General features: G+C 41.5%; 1 protein-coding gene and 1 long non-coding RNA gene across 3 annotated transcripts; both read left to right on the top strand.

Annotated features, from left to right (window-relative positions):
- The first annotated feature begins 267 nt into the window (after positions 1 to 267).
- On the top strand, positions 268 to 21,741 carry LOC123327672. 2 transcript variants are annotated; one of them, XR_006542317.2, is made up of 4 exons: positions 268 to 830; positions 10,207 to 10,380; positions 20,292 to 20,428; positions 20,498 to 21,741. It is a non-coding gene; the product is annotated as an uncharacterized LOC123327672 (long non-coding RNA). The 2 variants fall into 2 exon arrangements; XR_006542316.2 differs by lacking the exon at positions 10,207 to 10,380 and having other exon boundaries at positions 277 to 830.
- LOC112587408 (elongation factor 1-alpha 1-like) lies at positions 18,236 to 19,959 on the top strand. The gene has a single exon (XM_044924180.2). It carries the CDS (start codon positions 18,282 to 18,284, stop codon positions 19,668 to 19,670), a length of 1,389 nt encoding a protein of 462 aa, XP_044780115.2. The 5' UTR covers positions 18,236 to 18,281; the 3' UTR covers positions 19,671 to 19,959.
- Positions 21,742 to 22,023: the final 282 nt, after the last annotated feature.

Below are 22,023 nucleotides of genomic sequence, written 5' to 3'. Positions count from 1 at the left end.
TCATAGAAGTGAGAAATGTGGGTGCAATGGAAAATAGAGGAAACTAAATAATAATAATGTAGTCATCAAGTATAGTCAAGGACCTTTAGTTCTTTCTCAAGGGTAATAGATAATATTCTAAGCCATATCCTGTGAGCAGTCTTCTAGATACTAAAACACCAGCTGGAGAAGTTAAGTTAATTTACATGATGACCAGACTATACCCATGACATAAGCTGCCACAATTCCAAGAATTGGCCTCAAAGACCTTGGAATTTAAGACTAACTCCACCTAAAACAATCAAGATAGCGCTGGTCAGACCACCAATTTGAATATGACTGTCAGAGCTGACTGCTGTTTCTGCATATAGTCCCCCCCTCCACTTCTGTCTATAAAAGCTCTTGCCCCACTGGTTGCCAGTGGGAGGAAGTCAGCCTTTGGACTGATGTCTGCTCCCCCCATCCCCAGTTGCCAGCATCTGAAACAAAGCAAGCTTTCCTTTCCACCAACCTGGGCTGTTCATTGGCTTTTGAATGGCGAGCAGCCGGACCCCACATACACCTTTCAGTAACAGATCTGTCGCCCAGCGTGGGGCTGACTACTGCTGGCTCCTGTGCTTTCATGGTTCTCCTGAGTTTTCCAGGGGAGAGCTGTGGCCATAACAGTATGTGCTTGTGGCTACTTAGCCACAAGTAGAGGATTTGGATGACGCTCCTAGAATCTGCCAAAATTATTTGTTTCAAGGATTCTCCCTGTTTCTCCCCTGCTCAGCACTGGCTGCCAACTTAATGCTTTTTCTTGATGGAATGGAAACTTGCACTTGGGATAAGCTGATGAGCTCCGAGACCGGGTAAGTCCACTGGTGTGTGCATGGTCAACCTTCCCATTTGTGAGTGCTAATGCTATTCGAGCATTCTGGCCAGTTGGTTCTGCTGTTTGAGTACCATTGAGGACCATTTGTTTTGGGTAAGTGTTTGGGATTCCGTACCAGTCACCCTTGGACAGATCTGTCATTTGGTGTATGAGTGTGTATTTCATTTGTATAATTGGTACTCTTGCTGCCTTTTGTAAAATGGGAAATTTAGGTTCAATTCATTAAGAAAAATTTTAGCTGTAGTATTATGACTAAAGAAAAAGAAAGGTAATTTTATTTTTTGGACAATGTATGGGGGTTCCCTGGTGGCTCAGATGGTAAAGTGTCTGCCTGCAACACAGGAGACCTGGGTTTGATCCCTGGGTTGGGAAGATCTGCTGGAGAAGGCAATGGCAACCCACTCCAGTACTCTTGCCTGGAAAATCTCATGGACAGAGGAGCCTGGTAGGCTACAGTCCACGGGGTTGTGAAGAGTCAGACATGACTGAGCCACTTCACTTCACATGGCAATAGTATTCTTTAGACTCTGGAGAGACAGTTGGTTAAGACGAAACTCTTGAAAATTCAAAAACCAGTTTGTTTCACATATGTAGTTAGAAAAAACTAGCTTGATAAAACAGTTTTTTCAGATCCTGAAAAAACAAAAATATGCCTAGGAGAAAAATCTAAGTTAACACTTATCATGTCATTGAAATACAAATACAGTCCACTTTGCCTGCAACTCCAGCCTTGGGTTAATTGTAAAACTTCAAACTAAGGAAAAAATAAAAGGAGGGAAGCCTTTTAACACCGAGTCTGTAAATTCAGCTATTCTATTATCCATAAACTGATAAGTTTAATTGCAATGTCTGATTCATGAAATGTATAAAGATGAAACAATGAGATCTCTAACAGGATGCTTGTATGTCTCAATATATGCTTTTGTCTTGGACCATATTGCTGAGGTTAATTTGTAAAAGAGGACTATTTAATTGACCTTAAATAGAAATAAGCACTTACAAATCAAGCAAATCTGAATTTACCTACTTTTGTCTTCTTTTAAGACCAAGAGCTTACTCCTTGGAAGGAAAGTTATGACCAACCTAGATAGCATATTCAAAAGCAGAGACATTACTTTGCCAACAAAGGTCCATCTAGTCAAAGCTATGGTTTTTCCAGTAGTTATGTACGGATGTGAGAGTTGGACTGTGAAGAAAGCTGAGCTCCGAAGAATTGATACTTTTGAACTGTGGTGTTGGAGAAGACTCTTGAGAGTCCCTTGGACTGCAAGGAGATCCAACCAGTCCATCCTAAAGGAGATCAGTCCTGGGTGTTCATCGGAAAGATTGATGTTGAAGCTGAAACTCCGATACTTTGGCTACCTCATGCGAAGAGTTGATTCATTGGAAAAGACCCTGATGCTGGGAGGGATTGGGGGCAGGAGGAGAAGGGGACGACAGAAGATGAGATGGCTGGATGGCATCACGGACTCGATGGACATGAGTTTGGGTAAACTCTGAGAGTTGGTGATGGACAGGGAGGCCTGGCGTGCTGCGATTCATTGGGTTGCAGAATCGGACACGACTGAGTGACTGAACTGAACTGAAGACCAAGAGGGAAACTAAAGATGTTTAGTTTTATTAAACATACACATTATACCACTGAAGAAAAATTATGCTATAAAAAATGCAATTTTTTGAGGTTATGGAATATGTTCTTAAGTTTGCCAATCAGAAAATGCTGATGTAACATTTCAATCACTTGTTTCTTGGTTTTGTTAAGGTTTTAAGGGTAAAAACTTGTAATATGTGAAAATAATAAGGGAAACATTTCTGTATACAAAGCAAGTAGGATATGTATTGTTGGCAAAGAGAAGGTATAAAGAATAGAGGTATTTTTGTTGAAGAAAAATAATGATAATAACTTTTTTCTACAGTTGTTTGTTTCTGGATGAGGAAATACAGGACAAATTTGTTTGGATATAGAAAATGACAAAGGGTTTATATAACAAAGGGTTTGTTAAAAAGGAATTTTGAAAAAAAAATTTTTTTACATTGCCAGAACTAAGATTAGATTGAATTTAATTAGTTAAATGAACTTTGTTACTAACAGGAAACTGATGCAAGACTGAATCTGGTTTTCTCTCTAAGAAAACAAAGTTCTCCTGGAATACAGATCCGATTTTGGTGACAGATTTCTAATGGAAAATAATTGTTTTGTTTCTAATCATACTTTTGATCCTAGTGTTCAAGATGAAGAAACTGTCCAGGAAAGCTGTCATGTGTAGCACTGCTGATCTAAGTCTACTATTTAAAGTACATGTACAATGTCTGCATGGCAGCTGGATATAAATGATGAAATGTATGGTCTATAAAGCATTTCCCTAATGACGTCTCTGAGCCTATTCATGTTATCTGATGAGTTTTCACTCAATATGGACAAGTAGGCAAATATATAAATAAAAAGGAGGCCTAGCACTGAGGGGTGTGGATGGACCCAGAGGAGGCAAGAGAGCCACTCTGGCAGTGCTGGAAAGATATTTTTGACTATCGATGCTTTCTATGAAAGGAATTACAATTCAAAGCGGAAAATGATGGAAGAAATTTTCACATATTTAATATGAGGAAATATTTCTGGTCTATGCGTGATCTAATTTGAACTTTTAGGTTAACCAAAACAGCCTGTTTGTGGTCTATTAAGTGTATTAATACAGTGTACATCTGCTTTAATCATTAACAGAAAATATATTCCGAGAAAAATACAAGATGCATTTTGATTATTATCCTCATTGAAACGTCTGCTGCTGCTGCTAAGTTGCTTCAGTCGTGTCTGACTCTGTGCGACCCCATAGATGGCAGCCCACCAGGCTCCCCCGTCCCCGGGATTCTCCAGGCAAGAACACTGGAGTGGGTTGCCATTTCCTTCTCCAATGCATGAAAGTGAAAAGCGAAAGTGAAGTCACTCAGTCGTGTCCGACTCCTAGCGACCCCATGGACTGCACTGAAACCTCTAGTAACTTTCAAATGTTTGCCTAGGTGCTATGAAAATTTATTCTCTTTCTCGTTCCGTACCCATCCCTCCTGAAGATTGAGGAGTTTCAGAGAAAAGGGGAGATTGCAATGGAGCAGGCCCCTATGGTCCTTGCCCCCACCATGTCCTCTGCCCCTTTTGCATGTGGAAAGCTTCAGTCAAAGAATAAGCTTTATCAGAGATACGAGAAATATGGAAACAAAGGAACCCATCAAAGGAGACTAAATAATAATAATGTAGTCACTGAGCATAGTCAAGGACTTTCAGTTCTTTCTCAAGGGTTATAGATAATATTCTGAGCCATATCCCGTGAGCTGTCTTATAGACACTAAGACACCAGGTGGAGAAATTAACTATGTGATGACCAGACTGTATTCACGACATAAGCTGCCACAGTTTCCAGAATTGGCCTCAAAGAAATGGCAACAAATGGGCCCTGGAACTGAAGATTAACTACACCTAAAACAATCAAAATGGCACTGGTCAGACCACCAATGACCAATCTGAAGATGACTGTCAGAACTGACTGCTATTTCTAAACATAGCTGCCTCCCTGCCGCCCACTTCTGTCTATAAAATCTCTTGTCCCACTGGTTCCCAGTGAGGGGGTGTCAGCCTTTGAACAGATGTCCTCTATTCCCCCCTCCCGCTACCCCACAGTTGCTGGCACCCTGAAATAAGGCAAACTTTCCTTTCCATCAACCTGGCCTATTTATTGGCAGCAAGCAGCCAGACCCCATACACACCCTTTCGGTAACACCTCTGCATTCAAGGAAATGCATCTGCTTCCCCAGCTCATTTCATGTTAGCTCTGCATCTAGGAGAGGGGCCCGATGCTATTGGATCATGTTCAGTCAGTAACCAGAAGGGGAATCTTCTCAGATGTCATTATTAGGACTGAGTTTTTTTTCACACACAAAAAAATGGTCTCAACTCCAGTCCAGGACCCAGGACACACAGCCACAGGTCCTTCTCAATGGAGAAGACAGAATTGTTGGTACTAGGCTAACCTATTGTTTTACTAAAATTAAGCAGAAAAATGGACTGCAAATTTTACAAAGCACCGTCGCTGGAGTTACAACTTTCAACATGAAAAAAGACAATGATACAGGCATGTGAATTCAGTAAATATTTATTGACAGTCCATAAGGATCAAATAGGGCTTCCCTGGTGGCTCAGTGGTAAAGAATCTGCCTGCCAATGCAGGAGACTTGGGTTCGATTCCTGGGTCAGGAAGATCCCCTGGAGAAGGAAATGGCAACCCACTCTAGTATGCTTGCCTGGGAAATCCCAGGGACAGAAGAGCCTGGCAAGCTAACAGTCCATGGGGTCACAGAAGAGTCAGACATGTCTTAGTGATTAAACAAACAAAAAACAAAAACAAAAAAAGGACCAAACCCTGTTGACATTTCAATGGCTACAAAATGAATAAGGCATATTCAAGGACACAAGGAATGGAGGAAAAGGGGAGAAATAATACTTCTTAAATGACTATTATATGGCAGTCATTTCATCTCATTGAATCATTAAAACAATCCCATGAAGTAGAGTGTATTATCCCCTTTATACAGAAGAGGAATCTTGGTTTTAGTGAAATGGAGTGACTTGCCCAAGATCAAACATCTGGTAAATACTAGAGCTGGGATCTTCTCCCAGATCTCTTTCTAAATCCAAAGCTCATGTGCTGTATACTGAATCTCATCACAGAGAAGATAAAACAAATATACAAAGCATTACAAGTAGTGCAGAAATATAACACTGAGAAGGGATGTTGGGGGGATCTGGAGGTGTTATTTGAAATAGATTAAAAAAAAAAAAAAGATGGTATTTTTTTAGGTAGGGATGAAAAAGTCCATGGGAAAAAGTAGAAGATACTTCCCAGGTGGCTAATGGTAAAGAATCCACCTTCAAATGCAGGAGACATGGGTTCAGTCCCTGGGTTGGGAAGATCCCCTCGAGGAGGAAATGGCAACCCAGTCCAGTATTCTTGCCTGGAAAAGAATACTGTAGCCTGGCAGGCTACAGTCCTTGAGGTTGCAAAGAATCGGACATGACTGAGCATACACAGAAATTTGGAGCATGAGCTGCACAAGCTCTCAGGGAGATTGAAAATCAGGATGATCATTTTAGAAACAGGAATGAATATGGGTTAGAGCAAAGCAGATTATAAGAAAGGAAGAACAGATAGGACAGAAGAACCGGTAGGAATGAAAAGTGAGGACAGATTTAAGAGACATTGCAGAGGGGATCGTAGGTGTTGGTGAATTGAAATGATCAATCACTACGTCCAGACTCCTGTGGATGCAATGAAACCAATTCAGGTAATGGAGTAGGTGGCCTGGTCAGGATCATGGGCTAGAGGTCTTACTAAAGCTGAAAGAAAAAGCAGAGAGATCGGGTAGGGGAAGGAGGGAGGGAGAAGGGAAAGAGAGAGAGAGAATGAATGAGGGAGAGAAAAGAAGACAGATTTTAGAATTTGTTCTCCTGGAAGCAGAGCAGATCTGAGTTGTGACCAAGTGTAAGATGTGAATTTGCTGGGGGAGTGACTGAGACAGGATGAAAACAGAGCTCATCTAAGTGGATGAGATGGAAGGACTATGAATCTAGAAGTCATCATGGAAGTTGGCAATGAATCACATGGAAAGAAGTCAGTACTTTGGAGGCTGAGACCATTGAAGAAAATGAGAAACAGCCCTCAGAATTAAAGGCAACTGGGATTCAGGAGCAGAAGAGCAGAGGGCAGAGAACTTGGAAATTTACTTTAAATCAGGAAAAAAAAATATGTCTGAAAATTGGAGAGTGTATTATCCTGCAATCGTAGGAAGTATTTTCATGAGAAAAAGGCATCTCACTCCTCACTTAAAATCAGGAAAGAAATAAAATATTAGACATTCATATAAAGAATTGCATTTTCTATATTTGCTGGCAAGGAATGTCAAGAGAGGCAACAAATGCTGTCAGATCAAGTTATACTGCCGTACCCTCCTCACCTTCCTCACTTGTCTTGCAACCAACCCTCCCAGTCTCTATGAACCTAGTAAGGAAGAGAAAGAGAGAAGCTGAGCAAATTCACTCCTGTTTTTGTCCAGTCAGTCACTTGCTATCACTGAAACAGGCTGGCATGTTCAAGGACCCCCTGCCCATCTGTATCGCCTGTGATGTCAAGTTGAAAAGACCAAGTGTGAGTCCATGTAATATGCAAGAAGACAGGCAGCCTGAGTGAATAACTTCTAATCAGCATGAGGTATAAAAGGCAAATCTGTTCAGCATGGCACCATGAGCTAACTGCATTCCAGACCCATGACATGGCGTCAGGTTCCACGACTCAGTCAGCAATTCTGCTCCAGTTGTTGCTTCTATTAACTACCAGGTTTTGCAAGTCTGGAACTTCCACCCACCCAGAGCAGATCGCTGAAGCTTATCTGGCATCTGCGAGTGAAGAGCTCACTGTACTGTCATGCATTCTCTGGTTTAGACTTGATTCGATTGTCACATAATCCAGGGGGAAAATAAAGGGCTCCACTCACTGATCCTCCTGTAATTTCAATTTTTCTACTGTTAGTGCTCTGTCTGCTAGGGAATTCCAGAAAGTGTTGCTTAATGGTTATATGGTAGGTCATGGCAAAGACGTGAGTGGTATAGCTGTTAGTCAGAAGGCTAAAGGAAACAATCCTTGGTTGCTGGCAGCTGACCAGATGCATTTGCCTTGTGTTGACATTAGGATCTCATTGGGAAGGAACCTTGGAGGTCAGTGAGTCCAACTACTCATTCGAAGCAGCATTGTTGGAATATGGCCTTTAAGGATTAGGAAGCTGGCTGCCTTGTGGGACATGGCTGTATTTGTTGTTGTTCAGTCACTCAGTTGTGTCCAACTCTTTGTGACTCCATGGATTGCAGCATACCAGGCCTCCTTGTCCTTCTCTACCTCCTCGAGTTTGCTCATGTCCATTGAGTCAATGTTGTTATCCAACTGTTTCATCCTCTTTCCCCCTTCTCCTTCTGCCCTCAATCTTTCCCAAAGGTGACATCTATATAAGGAGCTAATATTTGTTGAGTACCAGTTGTGTGTCAGGCACTGTGCTGGTTCTTTAAATGCATTATCTGAACAGCCCTCACACAAGCTTGCAAGGTGGGTCCTCTCATTCTCTTTCTAGATGGGAAACTGATTCCAGTCCTATGGAGCCAGGATTTGAACACATACATGCAGCTTTGGAGGGCCACATAAGAACCCGTGTTCTTTTGATTCACATTCCATGCTGGTCCCTAATGCCGCTGTGTTGCACACTTCAGGGTTTAACATTTACTCTGAATTCTCTGAATTGTTTCCTAGGCCTTGTGTAATTCAAACATTCTGCCAGCTCCTTGCTGGGGTGCCATAAATCTATAATTTCTTTCACAATAATATTAGTAATGATAATAATAGGCTTTTAAGTAATTGGCAAGTGTATTATTTTCTTTTCACACAAGTCATAAGATGGGTAGAACAGGTAGTTTATCATTCAGTTTACAGATAAGGAACCAAGACTCCTTATATCACAGTTTCCTTACATCATGGCTAGTCAAGTGAGGAATCCAGGATCCAAGCCTAGGACTCCTATTGTTGAGGCCAGTGGTTCTCCGAATGTGGCACCTAGGACCAGCATCAGCAGCATCTGGGAATTTGATTATACACAAATTCTCAGGACTTGCCACAGTCCTAATAAATCAGAAACTTGGAGTGGGTCCAGCAGTCCATGTTGGAACAAGGCCTCCAGGTGACTGAGGTAGGGGTGGGGAGGGGAGTGCCTGCCACACCCAGCGATAGCTCAGTGAAGTCTGGGCTAAGTTAGCGCGCCTCCCACTGCGGGCATGGTGTGCACTCCCCCTGCCCTGCCCCCCACCAACCTCCACCTCATTCTGAGCTCTGTAATGAATAGAGAGAGAAAAGGTGACTGACTGGTCTAACAGAATCTTTTGTACCTGAAGCGAATTTCCTCAGTCATTTCTTAAGGTTATGCTTGGGATTCTCAGTATTGGAAAAAACAGATCTTGGCCCAAACAGAGAAGGTTGTTCAAGCCCATTGAACTTAGTTTTCCATGACCTCAAGGGTGACATATCAAAGAGAGATTGTACTTTTTTTTCCTTCTACTTCTAAAAAATTTTATCTCTATTATATTGCACTTATGAAGTATAATACCATCATGAACCCAAATGGCTCTTACGGGGGTTTTGGTTTTGATAGAATTGTGCCTATTATCATTAAATTAAGAAAATATAACATACTGTTTATTACAAACTAGCAATATTTATCCAAATATGAAATCTAGTCACTTAATGACCAGTGGACACTATGGTGCCTGGGAAAGTGAACAATTGGGAAAGAGAATTAAAAATTGACAACTCTGAGCAAGCAAGATTAGTAGAAATATCACTTGTCCAATATCAGTATCTGCTGGGGAGAAAGTTTTGTACTAAGAACAAGAGCATGGCCTTTGAAGTCAGATGGACCTAGGGATCCAGCCACAGCTCTGACACCTACTGTCTACAGACTTAAGCACGTTATCTCTATGCATCTGAAAAATAGAGATCATATTTAAACCCACTCAAAGTGATGTCCTGAACATTAGATGATCTTATATATGAAAAGCACTTAACACACAGTGACCACAGAGTAAAGACCCCAAAGCTGTTAGTAATTATTTTTATGCTTTATGTATTATATACATGACAGGCACATAGTCAAATGCCAGAGATGTAACAATGACTATCACGTGAACTTTGCCTTCTGATCCTTAAGTCTGATCTTCTCATTTTATTCTAAAAAAGTCTGTTTGAAGTTTGTTTTTAACGTACCACTTGGACTGCATCCAGAATTCACCATATAACCTGGTAGAGCTGGGCTGGCTGCTAGTAGGACTACTTCCCTAAGTACCATATTTTAAGAGATCTAAGACACCATCATTCAAATTCAAAAAAGTGCAATTCAGAAAGCAAAAGACATGGCCAATCATAATGGTAAAATACCATTCATTTAGTTTTCAGGAATATTGTTGTTGTTTAGTCATTAAGTTGTGTCCGACTCTTTGTGACCCTGTAGACTGTAGCCTGCCAGGCTTCTCTGTCCATGGGATTTTCCAGGCAAGAATACTGGAGAGGATTGCCATTTCCTTCTCCAATGAGGAGTATACTACTCCCAAATGTCAGTTGTGAATGTTAAGATATGCCCTAATTTCAACTCATAAGGTGAAAAAAAAAAATCTGTGTTTTAGGATTAATGCAATATGGTATTTTCATTTCCCTATCACTGCCTAGAATCTACAAAGAAACATTCTGCCTGGACTATGTGTGTTTGTGTGTTAACAGGATGGAAGAGGAAGTGGCTCATGAGAAAGACATTTCACAACAGACCAGAACTGGCTTGGAGGGAAACTTATAGAGCCAAAAACTAAATAAGGTATCAATGAGATTGATCCTACCCTTGGAGAGCAGTGAATTCCTGGGCTTGCCCATGTGCCATATCCAAATGACTGCAGCCAGGTCAGTTAAATGTACATTTACTTGGTCTCTACTCTGCCATTCACTATTAGGTGTAGAGCTACAGGCAAAATAACATCAGTTCTGTGTAGGGGTTCACATACTAGTGTAAACTGAATGCAAACCGAAGGATTCAATATACTGAGATATGCACAAAGTCTAGAAATAGTACGGGAAAAGTGATTCATGAGGCATGGAGTTGGAGATCAGGGAATGTATATTGAAAATGGTTTCCTGAGAGGCAGAATCTGTAGGAGGTTTTGAAAGATAACCCAGAACTGAATGAGTAGCTAGTGAGAGTACAGAATGAACAGGAAACACAGGTGCCTTGTGTCCATTCCAACTATCCTTGCCCTTCTCACAGCTGTGGATCCCATGCCCTGCCTCAATCAGCAAGGACAAACAGTACAAATATCCTCCTGCCTAAACCAGCAACTTTGCAAACTCATATGCAGAACCTATTATCATACACATACACAAAGAAAGACAAAACAAACAAGAAATCTGGCACAGTTTGGTACTTTTTCCCCCCCATAGAGTTGACAAACTCTTGCCTCTTTTCAAAAAGCCACACTAGGACTCTCTGTTTTAAGGACAAGTTGAGATAGTCTCTCTTTTTTTTTTTTTTTTCTGATTCTCCATATTTCACCCTGCCAGAGAAAGGAAGGAAAGCATAGATTGTAATAAGAGAAGAAGGAACCAAATGTATGATGTTGATATAAAATACAAATTAATCAGGGAAATGAAGGAGTGTGTGTGTTTTTTCTTCTCGAGGAGGAGTTTGCTGTGTATTCAGGGATGGGTCCATGTGAACTGGGAAAGCGTGTACAAAATAAAATCATTTTCTCTGTGGGCACGTGTTCAACTTCTGGCCACCTCCGATGCTTCCAAAGTTAGCGATTCATTTCCTTGATTCTGCCAGCTTGTCGCTGTCAGCGTAGGGCCCCTCTGTACATGGTAGAGTATCCTGAACCACAGATTTACTGCTACTCCTTCCTTGTTTCATTTTAACAGCTGCCATTCATCAAATTGCCTTCTTTCTACATCTGCCACCCACTACACACCCTCATTTACAGTCTGATCAACACACCAGATAACACCAGCTTGATCAGAGATTCATATACCAGAACTACCATATACCAGATGACTCATCTTTGGACTTTCTGGGATTTCATGGTGAATTTGTTCACAGAGAGCTTATGCATAGTACAGGATCTCTCTGAAACAAAATCCCGGATCACTTGTGCAATTCCCTGGACACTGATTATGGTTAAGCAGCAACAGACAGCATATGATTATGGTTCCAATCAAGGAGACCTCATCCCACATAAATATCTTTGCCCAGTGATGGTGAATAGCAAGCTTTTAGCATAATGCCTAATAAATTAAGACTGTTGAAAAGTTAATTTCTGCTATCTATAGTGATCTCGAAGGCATCCCACCTTAATCTGATAGGTATTTTGGAAGGATCTAAAGCTATGAAAGAGGAGAAACACAGAGGAAAGGAGAAGTTTGGTTTGTTTTTTATCAGAACCTTATTTAACTTAAAACAGGGAAAAGCCAAGCCTGACTATCTTCCTCATTATTAAACCAGCTTAGGAAAGCCACAAAATCTCATTTTTAAACACACTTTGGTGGACCAAAAAACATAGCATGCTATATATGAGTCAATGGGATTCCATGCTCAAGTCAGATCATAAAGAATTTGAGGGATACTTAATTTATATATTTTTGTGAAGCAAAAGGAATTAAATTTTCACCAGAAGTTTTCTTTAAGTCAGGGCCATACTCTACTGTCTTCTGTGTATGATATCAGGTTACCCTGTTTCATAAAGGGGAACACTGGGAAATAATGGGAAGGAGAGAGGAACTGGTGGATTTCAATTTGTATATGATACATAGGTAACTCATCTCTGTGTCCTCCATACTTCTTTCTGGTTCCATGAACGTGGTGATAGGAGAACAATTACAGCAGAAGGCATCAATCTGAGTGATGATTTTTTCCTTCCTTTCCTACTTAGGTCTTAGGTCCTGTGACATGCTCATTTCCTCACTGGAATTTTTTTTAACTTTTTATTTCATATTGGAGTATAGCTGATTAACAATGCTGTGATAGTTTCAGGTTGACAGCAAAGGGATTCAGCCATACATATAAATGTATCCATTCTCCCCGAAATCCCCTCCCATGCAAGCTGCCACTTAACACTGAACAGAGCTCCCTGTGCTATACAGTAGGTCCTTGATGGTTACCCATTTTAAAGTGTGTCAGTTTGGGATAGACATGTTCCCACCGGAGTTTTAAATAAAGACTTCTTTGGCTCTCAGGGCTGTAGGAGAAATCCCTTCCTCTCAGCTCTGACAAAATGTCGTTCACAAATTGTGATGAGAACATCATCATGGTGTGGAGTTTCTAGCAGAAGGTACTTCTTGTTTTGTATTTGAGGAAAATGTGGGTATTGTGTTAATTAAATAGCTGATACATTTTGAGGTCTTGTTAATAGATAGTACTTATTGAAATATTAACATTTTATTCACTATATATTCAAATGAGCCATTGAACATATAACAAATCACATTTAACTATTTAAATTATATTTATGACAAGAAGTACATTTGGATCTCTAAGTAAAGAGCACTCTGAGTAACTGTGTCTTTTGTTTTGTTTTTGAATAATTGTGTTTTCAAAAACCATTGGGAAGCATAAACTAATGTTTCAGAGATTGGAAAGCTCTTGGGCATCCTTTAGCTTACTCTAAATTAAACAACTGACCAGGAACATCCCTGGAGGTCCAGTGGTTTTAAGACTTTGGTTTCCCGTGCAGGGGGTGTGGATTCAATCCCTAATGAGGGAGATAAGACCTTTCATGCCTTGTGGCCAAAAAAAGTCAAAACAAAAAGAACAGAAGCCATGTTGTAACAAATTCAATAAAGACTTTAAAAATGATACACATCAAAACAAAAAAAACTTAAAAAAGAAAACAGCCAACCAGAGAGTGTTTGAGGGGTACACTGGGGAATTTTTCTATCAAATCATAATACTCCAGACTCAACTCTGCAGATACATAGTATTGAATCATAAGAAAATTTACATTTGGAAAAATAGAGTCTAAAAGCTCTTATCCAGCATAAATACATTTTCACTGACAGTTGAAAGCAACAAGATTCCAACTAACAGCAAAAGGATTCCAACTAACAGTTATTTCTTCATATTGTACTTTTGTAACTGTCTGATATACCTTATTACAAACTCCGGCATTACCCTTTATTATCCAAATAAGTGCCTAAGCTTGACTCATGACAATGTCTCTTTCCTGGATCTGTTTTAGTGCTCCCTGTGGCCACCCCTCAGTGACCACAACATCTCCCTAAAGCAGCTCTTTGGCTGACAAGGAGAAGCTTCAACACCAGGAAGAAGACATTCTTGTCCAATCAGAGGCAAAGCTTTCTGTGAATTCTTTGATAGTTATAAATTCAACCATTCACTAGTTTATTTGTTTAAGAATTGTTTTTTTCTGAGACACATCCCAAGTCCACAGGCACTGGATTAAATGCTGTGAAGAATCAGAGCCTAATGAGATACTGACCCAGGACTCATGGAGCCCATAGACTGGTGAGGGCAAGACATGTATGGCAGACCCTGTAAACACAGGGCAGAGGAAGCAGTAACGAGAAATACAAGCCAGGTGCTTGGGGGAGTAGAGAGGAAAGTGTCATATCTGGGAATTATAAGGAAAAGCTTTCTCTAAATATGCAAAATCTTAGCAGTCAAGACACTGAGGTGCTAGACTTTTCCAGGAACAAGTTACTTTCCCTGCAGTAGGAAAGACACAACCCAGCTGAGAATCAGCATCTAGGCATTCTGATTACAGAAAAGTTAACAATCATTGACAGAACACCACCCAGGGTGGCTCTAAGGACCTGTAGTGGGGACAGAAGTCAGAGTTAGAAAGAATGGGCCAAGGAGGATCTACTTGGAGACCAAGCCAGCCAGCCCTAAGCCACTAGAAAAATAGTCAAACTATACAGCTGTGAAAACACACATTCTCAGCTGCTCAAGAAGGCACATTAGACTGGGCTGACTCTGGGAGATTAATCAGTGACAGGTGCACTTGGGCCTTCTAGGTGCATTTTGATCAGAGGAGTAAACTCATTTCACACAGCTGAGGTTGAGGGCTAGCAACTTGCCCTTTATTTTTACTGGGGCTAATGCTGTAGCGGAACCCCGTGCTCTCACATTCCTGCATGTGCCTGGGAGATGCCCAGACTGCTGTAGTGCCTAAACCTCAAATCTTTCAGATAACGTTGGGTGCCTCCGGGGACCAAGGCAAGGGTGAGACCAGTGAGGCATCTAGGAAGCAAAACACAGGAGGCCCCACTGTCAGGTTGCTCACGCTGGCTTGCACCTCCCTAAGATGAGGGAGGGCTTCCCTGAACTCTGCCTCTCCCCAAAAGGCAGGGCTTGGGAAGGAGTGGCTTTCCAATTCCAGGAGGTGTAAGGGTTTCAACAATTCTGTGGCAGGTAGACACTTCAATAAAGAAAAGTATGGAGCAATGAAGGGCTTCCCTGGTGGCTCAGACAGTAAAAATCCTCCTGTAGTGCAGGAGACCTGGGTTCAATCCCTGGGTCAGGAAGATCCTCTGGAGGAGAAAATGGCAACCCACTCCAGCAATTTGGCCTGGAGAACCCCATGGACAGAGGAGCCTGGTAGGCTAAAGTCCAGGAGGTTGCAAAGAGTTGGACACGACTGAGTAACTAACACATAAAGGCTAAAGTCCAGGGGTTTGCAAAGAGTTGGACATGACTGAGTGACTAACACACACAGACACAAGGGGCCTGGTCAATTTCCCAGGGATCTGTGATCAAACATTCCCATTGAAAGAGTCCCAAAGGCAATGGTATTCCAAATGTCCAGTCTACATAGGGCTTTTCTGATTTATTTTCTCAAAGGAAAGATTGGATTCATCTTTTAGCTTCCCTCTTTCCATGAGCCCTCTTCATATGTCCCCAACTGAAAATGGATTTCACAGTCCTTTCCCCTTCTGTTCACTGAAAACAGAAATTCAAACTATATGCCACTTAGAAAAGTTTCCATGTAGGATATTTTTCTAATTCTGCTGTGGCTTAAGACTTGGTTGTAACACCTGAGTCCTGCTAAGGAGTGCCAGCTCTCGTGTTCAAACACTGTTTTAGGATTAGTGCATATCTGTTACAATGCCCTCTGGCTCCTTCTCCTCAATGAGACTTGAAACTGGCAACCATTTTTTATAAGCAGAGTGGTAACCACAAAATATTCAACAAATTAAATAAATGGCTTAACAACTACATAATCCAGAGAGAAAGCATAGATGTTATTATTTTCATAACATATCTAATCTTTTCTTCATTATCCAATTTGATTCACTATCATCATTTTTTAAGAAAAATTAAGCTAGTATTATAAAATTGTGTCCATGTTTTCCTTTTTATTAAACTCTCTTTTTCTTGTAATATCTTTTAACTCACATTCAAGAAAAAAAAAATCCTATTTGGGAAAGAGAAAAAATAAGAGGAAGAAACTATTCTTGAGGCTGGAGAGAGAGATTTTATTTATTTATTGGGTTGGCCAAGAAGTTCATTCCAGTTTTTCCATAGGAAGTTTGGGGAAACTGAATGAACATTTTGGCCAACCCTATACATAGCTCCATGACTCAAAAGAAATAGGTAGATTTTTCTCAAAGAACAAGAAAAGAACCAAGTATGTTGTGTTTCGGGCTTCCCTGGTGGCTCAGTGGTAAAGAATCTGCCTGCCAGTGCAGGAGATGTGGGTTCGATCCCTGGGTCAGGAGGATCCCCCAGAGGAGGAAATGGTTTCCCACTCTAGTATTCTTGTCTGAGCAATCCCATGGACAGAGGAGCCTAGCAGGCTACCGTCCATGGAGTCACAGAAAGTTGGACAAGACTGAGGAACTAAACAGTAAGAATAAAAGTTGTGTTTCAGAGTCACAAATACCCGGATATTAGAGGCTGAATTACACCAGAGCACACCTTCCTGAACACATGGAGGACAGCTGCACACGCAAAACCGTCACAGCACAGCTGAGGGTGTCTTACTATGGCAGGTCCCTTGTGCAGGGCTCCCAGGCAGAGGTCACAGTGAACCAGACTGCAGCCCCGCCAACTCAGAGCTCGCCTCCAGCAGCACAGAAATGCGGGCCTTTCCCTCCGTGATTCATCCCTGTGGTAATCAGGCAAACTGTCGTGAAGAGTCTTTCATAAATTACTTCATCGCCGATGATTTTAATTAAAGACTGTTGTAGACTGATGAAATTGGGAAAAAGGAATCTAAACGTTTTAAGAATGTTTTAGACCATCTTACCCAAGTGGGTGGAGGGAGACATGCAGACCTAAGTCACTTTGGACATGAGAGGTGTTTGTAAGACTAAGGGTAAAAAGGAACTGTATATGAGCGCTTACCCAAGTTGATGAGGTTATTTCTCATGGAGGTACAGGTTGACAATTCTAATGCTACTATGCATGTATACTGGAATGGAATAGCTATCTATTCCATTATATATTATATAATGTTTATAATATAAATATATAAATATTACAAATATATAAATATAATATAAATAATATAATTATTCAGTTAATGCAGAAGAATTCTAAATAATGTATTTGCCCTAAAGAAGGGGGAATGTAACTTCCCATTTCTCAACTGTGGGCTGTGCATCCCTTCCAAAAAAAATAGGATGAGAAGTGCTGGGAGGAGAATAACTTCAGTGGAGAAACCTGACCAACACTACTCCAGCCAGGTGATCAAGGTCAGCATCAATGGTCATGAGTCAGATTGACAGGATGTACCTTTGATATGGTGTCATGACAGTATACTTCACCTCTGTGATCTTGTAACTGGGAAGGGTTAATTTAGGCTGAATTTTAGGCTGGATCTGCTTCTGTGACTTTAACCCTTATCTTCCCACTTTGGGTATTATAAGCATGCATAATGGCCTGCCTCCAGGGAGATAACCTGACCCTGCCCACCTGTGAAGGACTGTGACATTCTTGAATTCTTTGTGTGGCAAACGACTACAGCGCCCTGGCACCCCTCATCTAAGGCTTTCAGAAATTCACATTTGCAGAGGACTGAATCACAGATAGATGTGACATCTTTGTTTGTTGATATGACAGGAGATACTCCATTTCATACCACCCATAAAATGACTGCAAGGAAGTGAAACTAACACATCGCCCTACCTGAGGCTTGCCATTCTAAGAGATGTTCGCTAGAATTAAATGGTCTTTTTACTTTGTTTCCTCACCTCCCTCCTCCCCCATCTCTAATCCAGAATCTAACATCCAGGCCCGGATAAGATGGTTATTTTGAGGTGCTAGCCTGCCATCTTCTCCATCAGCCAGCTCCAGAATAGAGGCACTTCCTAGTCCGAACACCTCGTCTCAGATTCATCGACTTATCATGTGGTGAGCAGAGGGAGCTTGGACTCAGTAACAATCTTTCTCCCCAAAAATCTATCTAAGAGAAAGATATTAGACAAATAAAGGGACATCCTACAATAAACCTGATCAGTACACCTCAAAACTGTCAAGATTATCAATGGCAAGTAACCTATGAGAAACTGCCAAAGCCAAGAGGGCCTAAAAAGACATGCCAACTAATGTGGTGTCCTGGATGGGGTCTTAGATCAGAAAAAAGACACTATGTATAAAATAAGGAAATCTGAGTAAACTATGGACTTTAATAATGTATCAATATTTATTCATTAATTCTAATAAATATACAAATATATATATTCGTTAATTCTAACTATAAATAACAGGTATAAAATATATGGATGGCTTTTTCGCAACGGGTTTGCCGCCAGGACACAGGTGTCGTGAAAACCACCGTTAAACCTAAGCCAGAATGGGAAAGGAGAAGACCCACATCAACAACATTGTCATTGGGCACGTAGATTCAGGGAAGTCTACCACGACTGGCCATCTGATCTACAAATGTGGCGGGATCGACAAGAGAACAATTGAAAAGTTCGAGAAGGAGGCTGCCGAGATGGGGAAGGGCTCCTTCAAATATGCCTGGGTCTTGGACAAACTTAAAGCTGAACGTGAGCGTGGTATCACCATTGATATCTCCCTGTGGAAATTTGAGACCAGAAAGTACTATGTTACCATCATTGATGCCCCAGGACACAGAGACTTCATCAAAAACATGATTACAGGCATATCCCAGGCTGACTGTGCTGTCCTGATTGTTGCTGCTGGTGTTGGTGAATTTGAAGCTGGTATCTCCAAGAATGGGCAGACCCGTGAGCATGCCCTTCTGGCTTACACCCTGGGTGTGAAACAACTAATTGTTGGCGTTAACAAAATGGATTCCACTGAGCCACCCTATAGCCAGAAGAGATATGAAGAAATTGTTAAGGAAGTCAGCACCTACATTAAGAAAATTGGCTACAACCCCGACACAGTAGCATTTGTGCCAATTTCTGGCTGGAATGGTGACAACATGCTGGAGCCAAGTGCTAACATGCCATGGTTCAAGGGATGGAAAGTCCCCCATAAGGACGGCAATGCCAGTGGAACCACCCTGCTTGAAGCTCTGGATTGCATCCTGCCACCAACTCGCCCAAGTGACAAACCCTTGCATTTGCCTCTCCAGGATGTCTATAAAATTGGTGGTATTGGTACTGTCCCTGTGGGTGGTGTGGAGACTGGTGTTCTCAAACCTGGCATGGTGGTCACCTTTGCTCCAGTCAATGTAACAACTGAAGTGAAGTCTGTAGAAATGCACCATGAAGCATTGAGTGAAGCCCTTCCTGGGGACAATGTGGGCTTCAATGTCAAGAACGTGTCTGTCAAAGATGTCCGTCATGGCAATGTGGCTGGTGACAGCAAAAATGATCCACCCATGGAAGCTGCTGGCTTCACAGCTCAGGTGATTATTTTGAACCATCCAGGCCAAATCAGTGCTGGATATGCACCTGTGCTCGATTGTCACACAGCTCACATTGCTTACAAGTTTGCTGAGCTGAAGGAGAAGATTGATCGTCGTTCTGGGAAAAAGCTGGAAGATGGCCCTAAATTCTTGAAATCTGGTGATGCTGCCATCGTTGATATGATTCCTGGCAAGCCCATGTGTGTCAAGAGCTTCTCTGATTATCCTCCCCTGGGCCGTTTTGCTGTGCATGACATGAGACAGACAGTCATTGTGGGTGTCATCAAAGCAGTGGACAAGAAGGCAGCTGGAGCTGGCAAGGTCACCAAGTCTGCCCAGAAAGCTCAGAAGGCTAAATGAATATTATCCCCAATACCTGTCACCCCAGTCTTAATCAGCGGTGGAAGAACGGTCTCAGAACTGTTTGTCTCAATTGGCCATTTAAGTTTAATAGTAAAAGACTGGTTAATGATAACAATGCATTGTAAAACCTTCAGAAGGAAAGGAGAATGTTTTTGTGGACCATATGTTTTGTGTGTGGCAGTTTAAGTTACTAGTTTTTAAAATCAGTACTTTTTAATGAAAACAACTTGACCAAAAATCTGTCACAGAATTTGAGACCCATTAAAAAAAGTTTAATGAGAAAAAATAAATAAATAAAATAAAATATATGGATGGATGATGGCATGCATGCTCAGTTGTGTCTGACTCTTTGTGACTCCAAGGACTGTGTAGCACACCAGACTCCTCTGTCCATGGTGTTTTCCCAGGCAAGAAATACTGGAGAATACTGGAGAATTCTGGAGAATTCTGGAATTCTCTGGAGTGGTTTTCCATTCCCTCTTCCAGTGGATCTTCCATTCCCAGGGATCGAACCCATGTCTCTTGTGTCTCCTGCATTGGCAGGTGGATTCTTTACCACTGGCGCCACTTGGGAAACCCATGCTCAACAGTAATAAATAAAAATAATCTGTTTTGCAGACAAGCGATTCCTGTGTGCTCGGAAGAGGAACCTCATCTTAGAAGGATTGACATACTTTGAAAAAATGGCCTTTAGAAGCAAAGCGAAGCTACAGTCAATTGTGTGAGACATGGTCTGCAGGAAGAAAAGCTGATGTGTGAGTAAGCCCAGTTTTGCTAAGAATTTTTTTGCTTCCTGTTCTACATTTCATCCTTCTCTGCCCTAGGAGGCTGACCTCTATAGACTGCATCAAGTTTAACCCTTCCTCACCATCTGAGAACTGGTCCAGCCATGGAAGGTCCTGTCAGAAGACAGTGAGGGTAAGAAGATCAGCTTTGGGCTGGGAATTGCCCCGGACTTTCGCCTGCTGACCCTGCATCCCTCCTTTGAAGACTACTGTTTGTTTCCTTTCGCTTCAGTTCCCTCTGACTTGCATCCTCTCTCTTTCCCCAGTAACCCCTCAAATCCAGTAACCTCCTTGCACCTGCTGATTTTAGCATGGTTACTTAGCCTGAGTTTCCCTAAATGAAGAGACTGTGGAGAAGACTTGAGTGCACACAGTTTATTTGGAAACTTTTCTCAGAGCACAGGAATGAGAGGCAGGGGAATTGAAGAGGAAGTAAAAGCCCTAACATGGATGAGTTATTGAACTGGCCATGGCTCTCATTAAGTGGCACTCAATCCTTCAGTCCTCTGAGAAATCTTCTGGGATGCATTGCAAAACAGCCTGCTGGGAAAGATATAGGGGCCTGGGCATCCAGCTACCCAACTAATTGTTGAGCTGGAGCAAAAGAAGGAGCCTCCTGGAGCCTCAGTCTTCTTCCCAGGAGCTGGGGAGAAATGCCTCCTCAGGGCATGATTGTGAGGCTTGAACAAATAACAGCTTATAGTCTCTATGCAAAGTGGCAGGTTTCAGTAAAAGTGAGTGAATCCCTCTCAGAGCTATTGCTCTATTAGGTTCCATTTTAAGTCCCATTTTCTGTAATCCCTTTGACCATACTTATTTACATATTTAATTTTTTTTTTATCTGTCTCATCTCCCTGACTTTATTGTAAATTCAAAGCCAAATTTTACTGTCAGCATTGTTTTTAAAAAAGTTAATGATCTTTATTAAGCCATCCTGTGTGTCAGATAAGATCCTGAAGCTTACATCGTCCCAACAGTGACCGAATGAGATAGGCTATTAACCCCATTTTAGGAACTATGAAGCAAAGCTTACTTCAGACAACTAGTGAGGGGTGGGACCACAATTCACAAGGAAGTCTGCCTCAATTCTAGCTTTTACCCTCGTAAACACAGCGCCTCCCTCCCACTGCCAGGCATACAGTAGGAACTCCATAGTCATCTTTGAAAATTATAAGTAGATCTGATCTATGAGATACCATGCAACACATAAATATGCCTGTTAAAGATAGAACTTACTTGAAAAAGACTTGTATCAAAATCAAATAAAATGTATATCATGATTACTCAGAAATAGGTTCTTTTCTTCCCTTTCTCTACTAAGCCTTCTCCAATTCATCTTATCCTCACTACTCTACCCAACCTGCACTTATCAAAATCACTCAAGACCTCCATGTGACTATATTCAGGGTGATTGCTCAGTCAGTACTCTTCTTTCTTGATTTCTCTGTAGCACTGGACACAGTGGATTAGTGCTTCCTTGAAACACTCTCTAGAACCACAGCTCTAGAAGCCAACTCCTCCAATCTCACCAGATGGTTCCTTTGCTGACTCCTCCTCTCCTCTAC

This window comes from Bubalus bubalis, chromosome 10 (genome assembly GCF_019923935.1).
Source record: "Bubalus bubalis isolate 160015118507 breed Murrah chromosome 10, NDDB_SH_1, whole genome shotgun sequence".
Lineage (NCBI taxonomy): Eukaryota > Metazoa > Chordata > Mammalia > Artiodactyla > Bovidae > Bubalus > Bubalus bubalis.
Note: the sequence above shows the minus strand (reverse complement) of the source record. Positions and strands in the feature narration are given on the sequence as shown.

Excerpts from the sequence above, each read along its gene's own strand:
- LOC112587408 (XM_044924180.2), top strand. The coding sequence starts at position 18,282 with ATGGGAAAGGAGAAGACCCACATCAACAACATTGTCATTGGGCACGTA.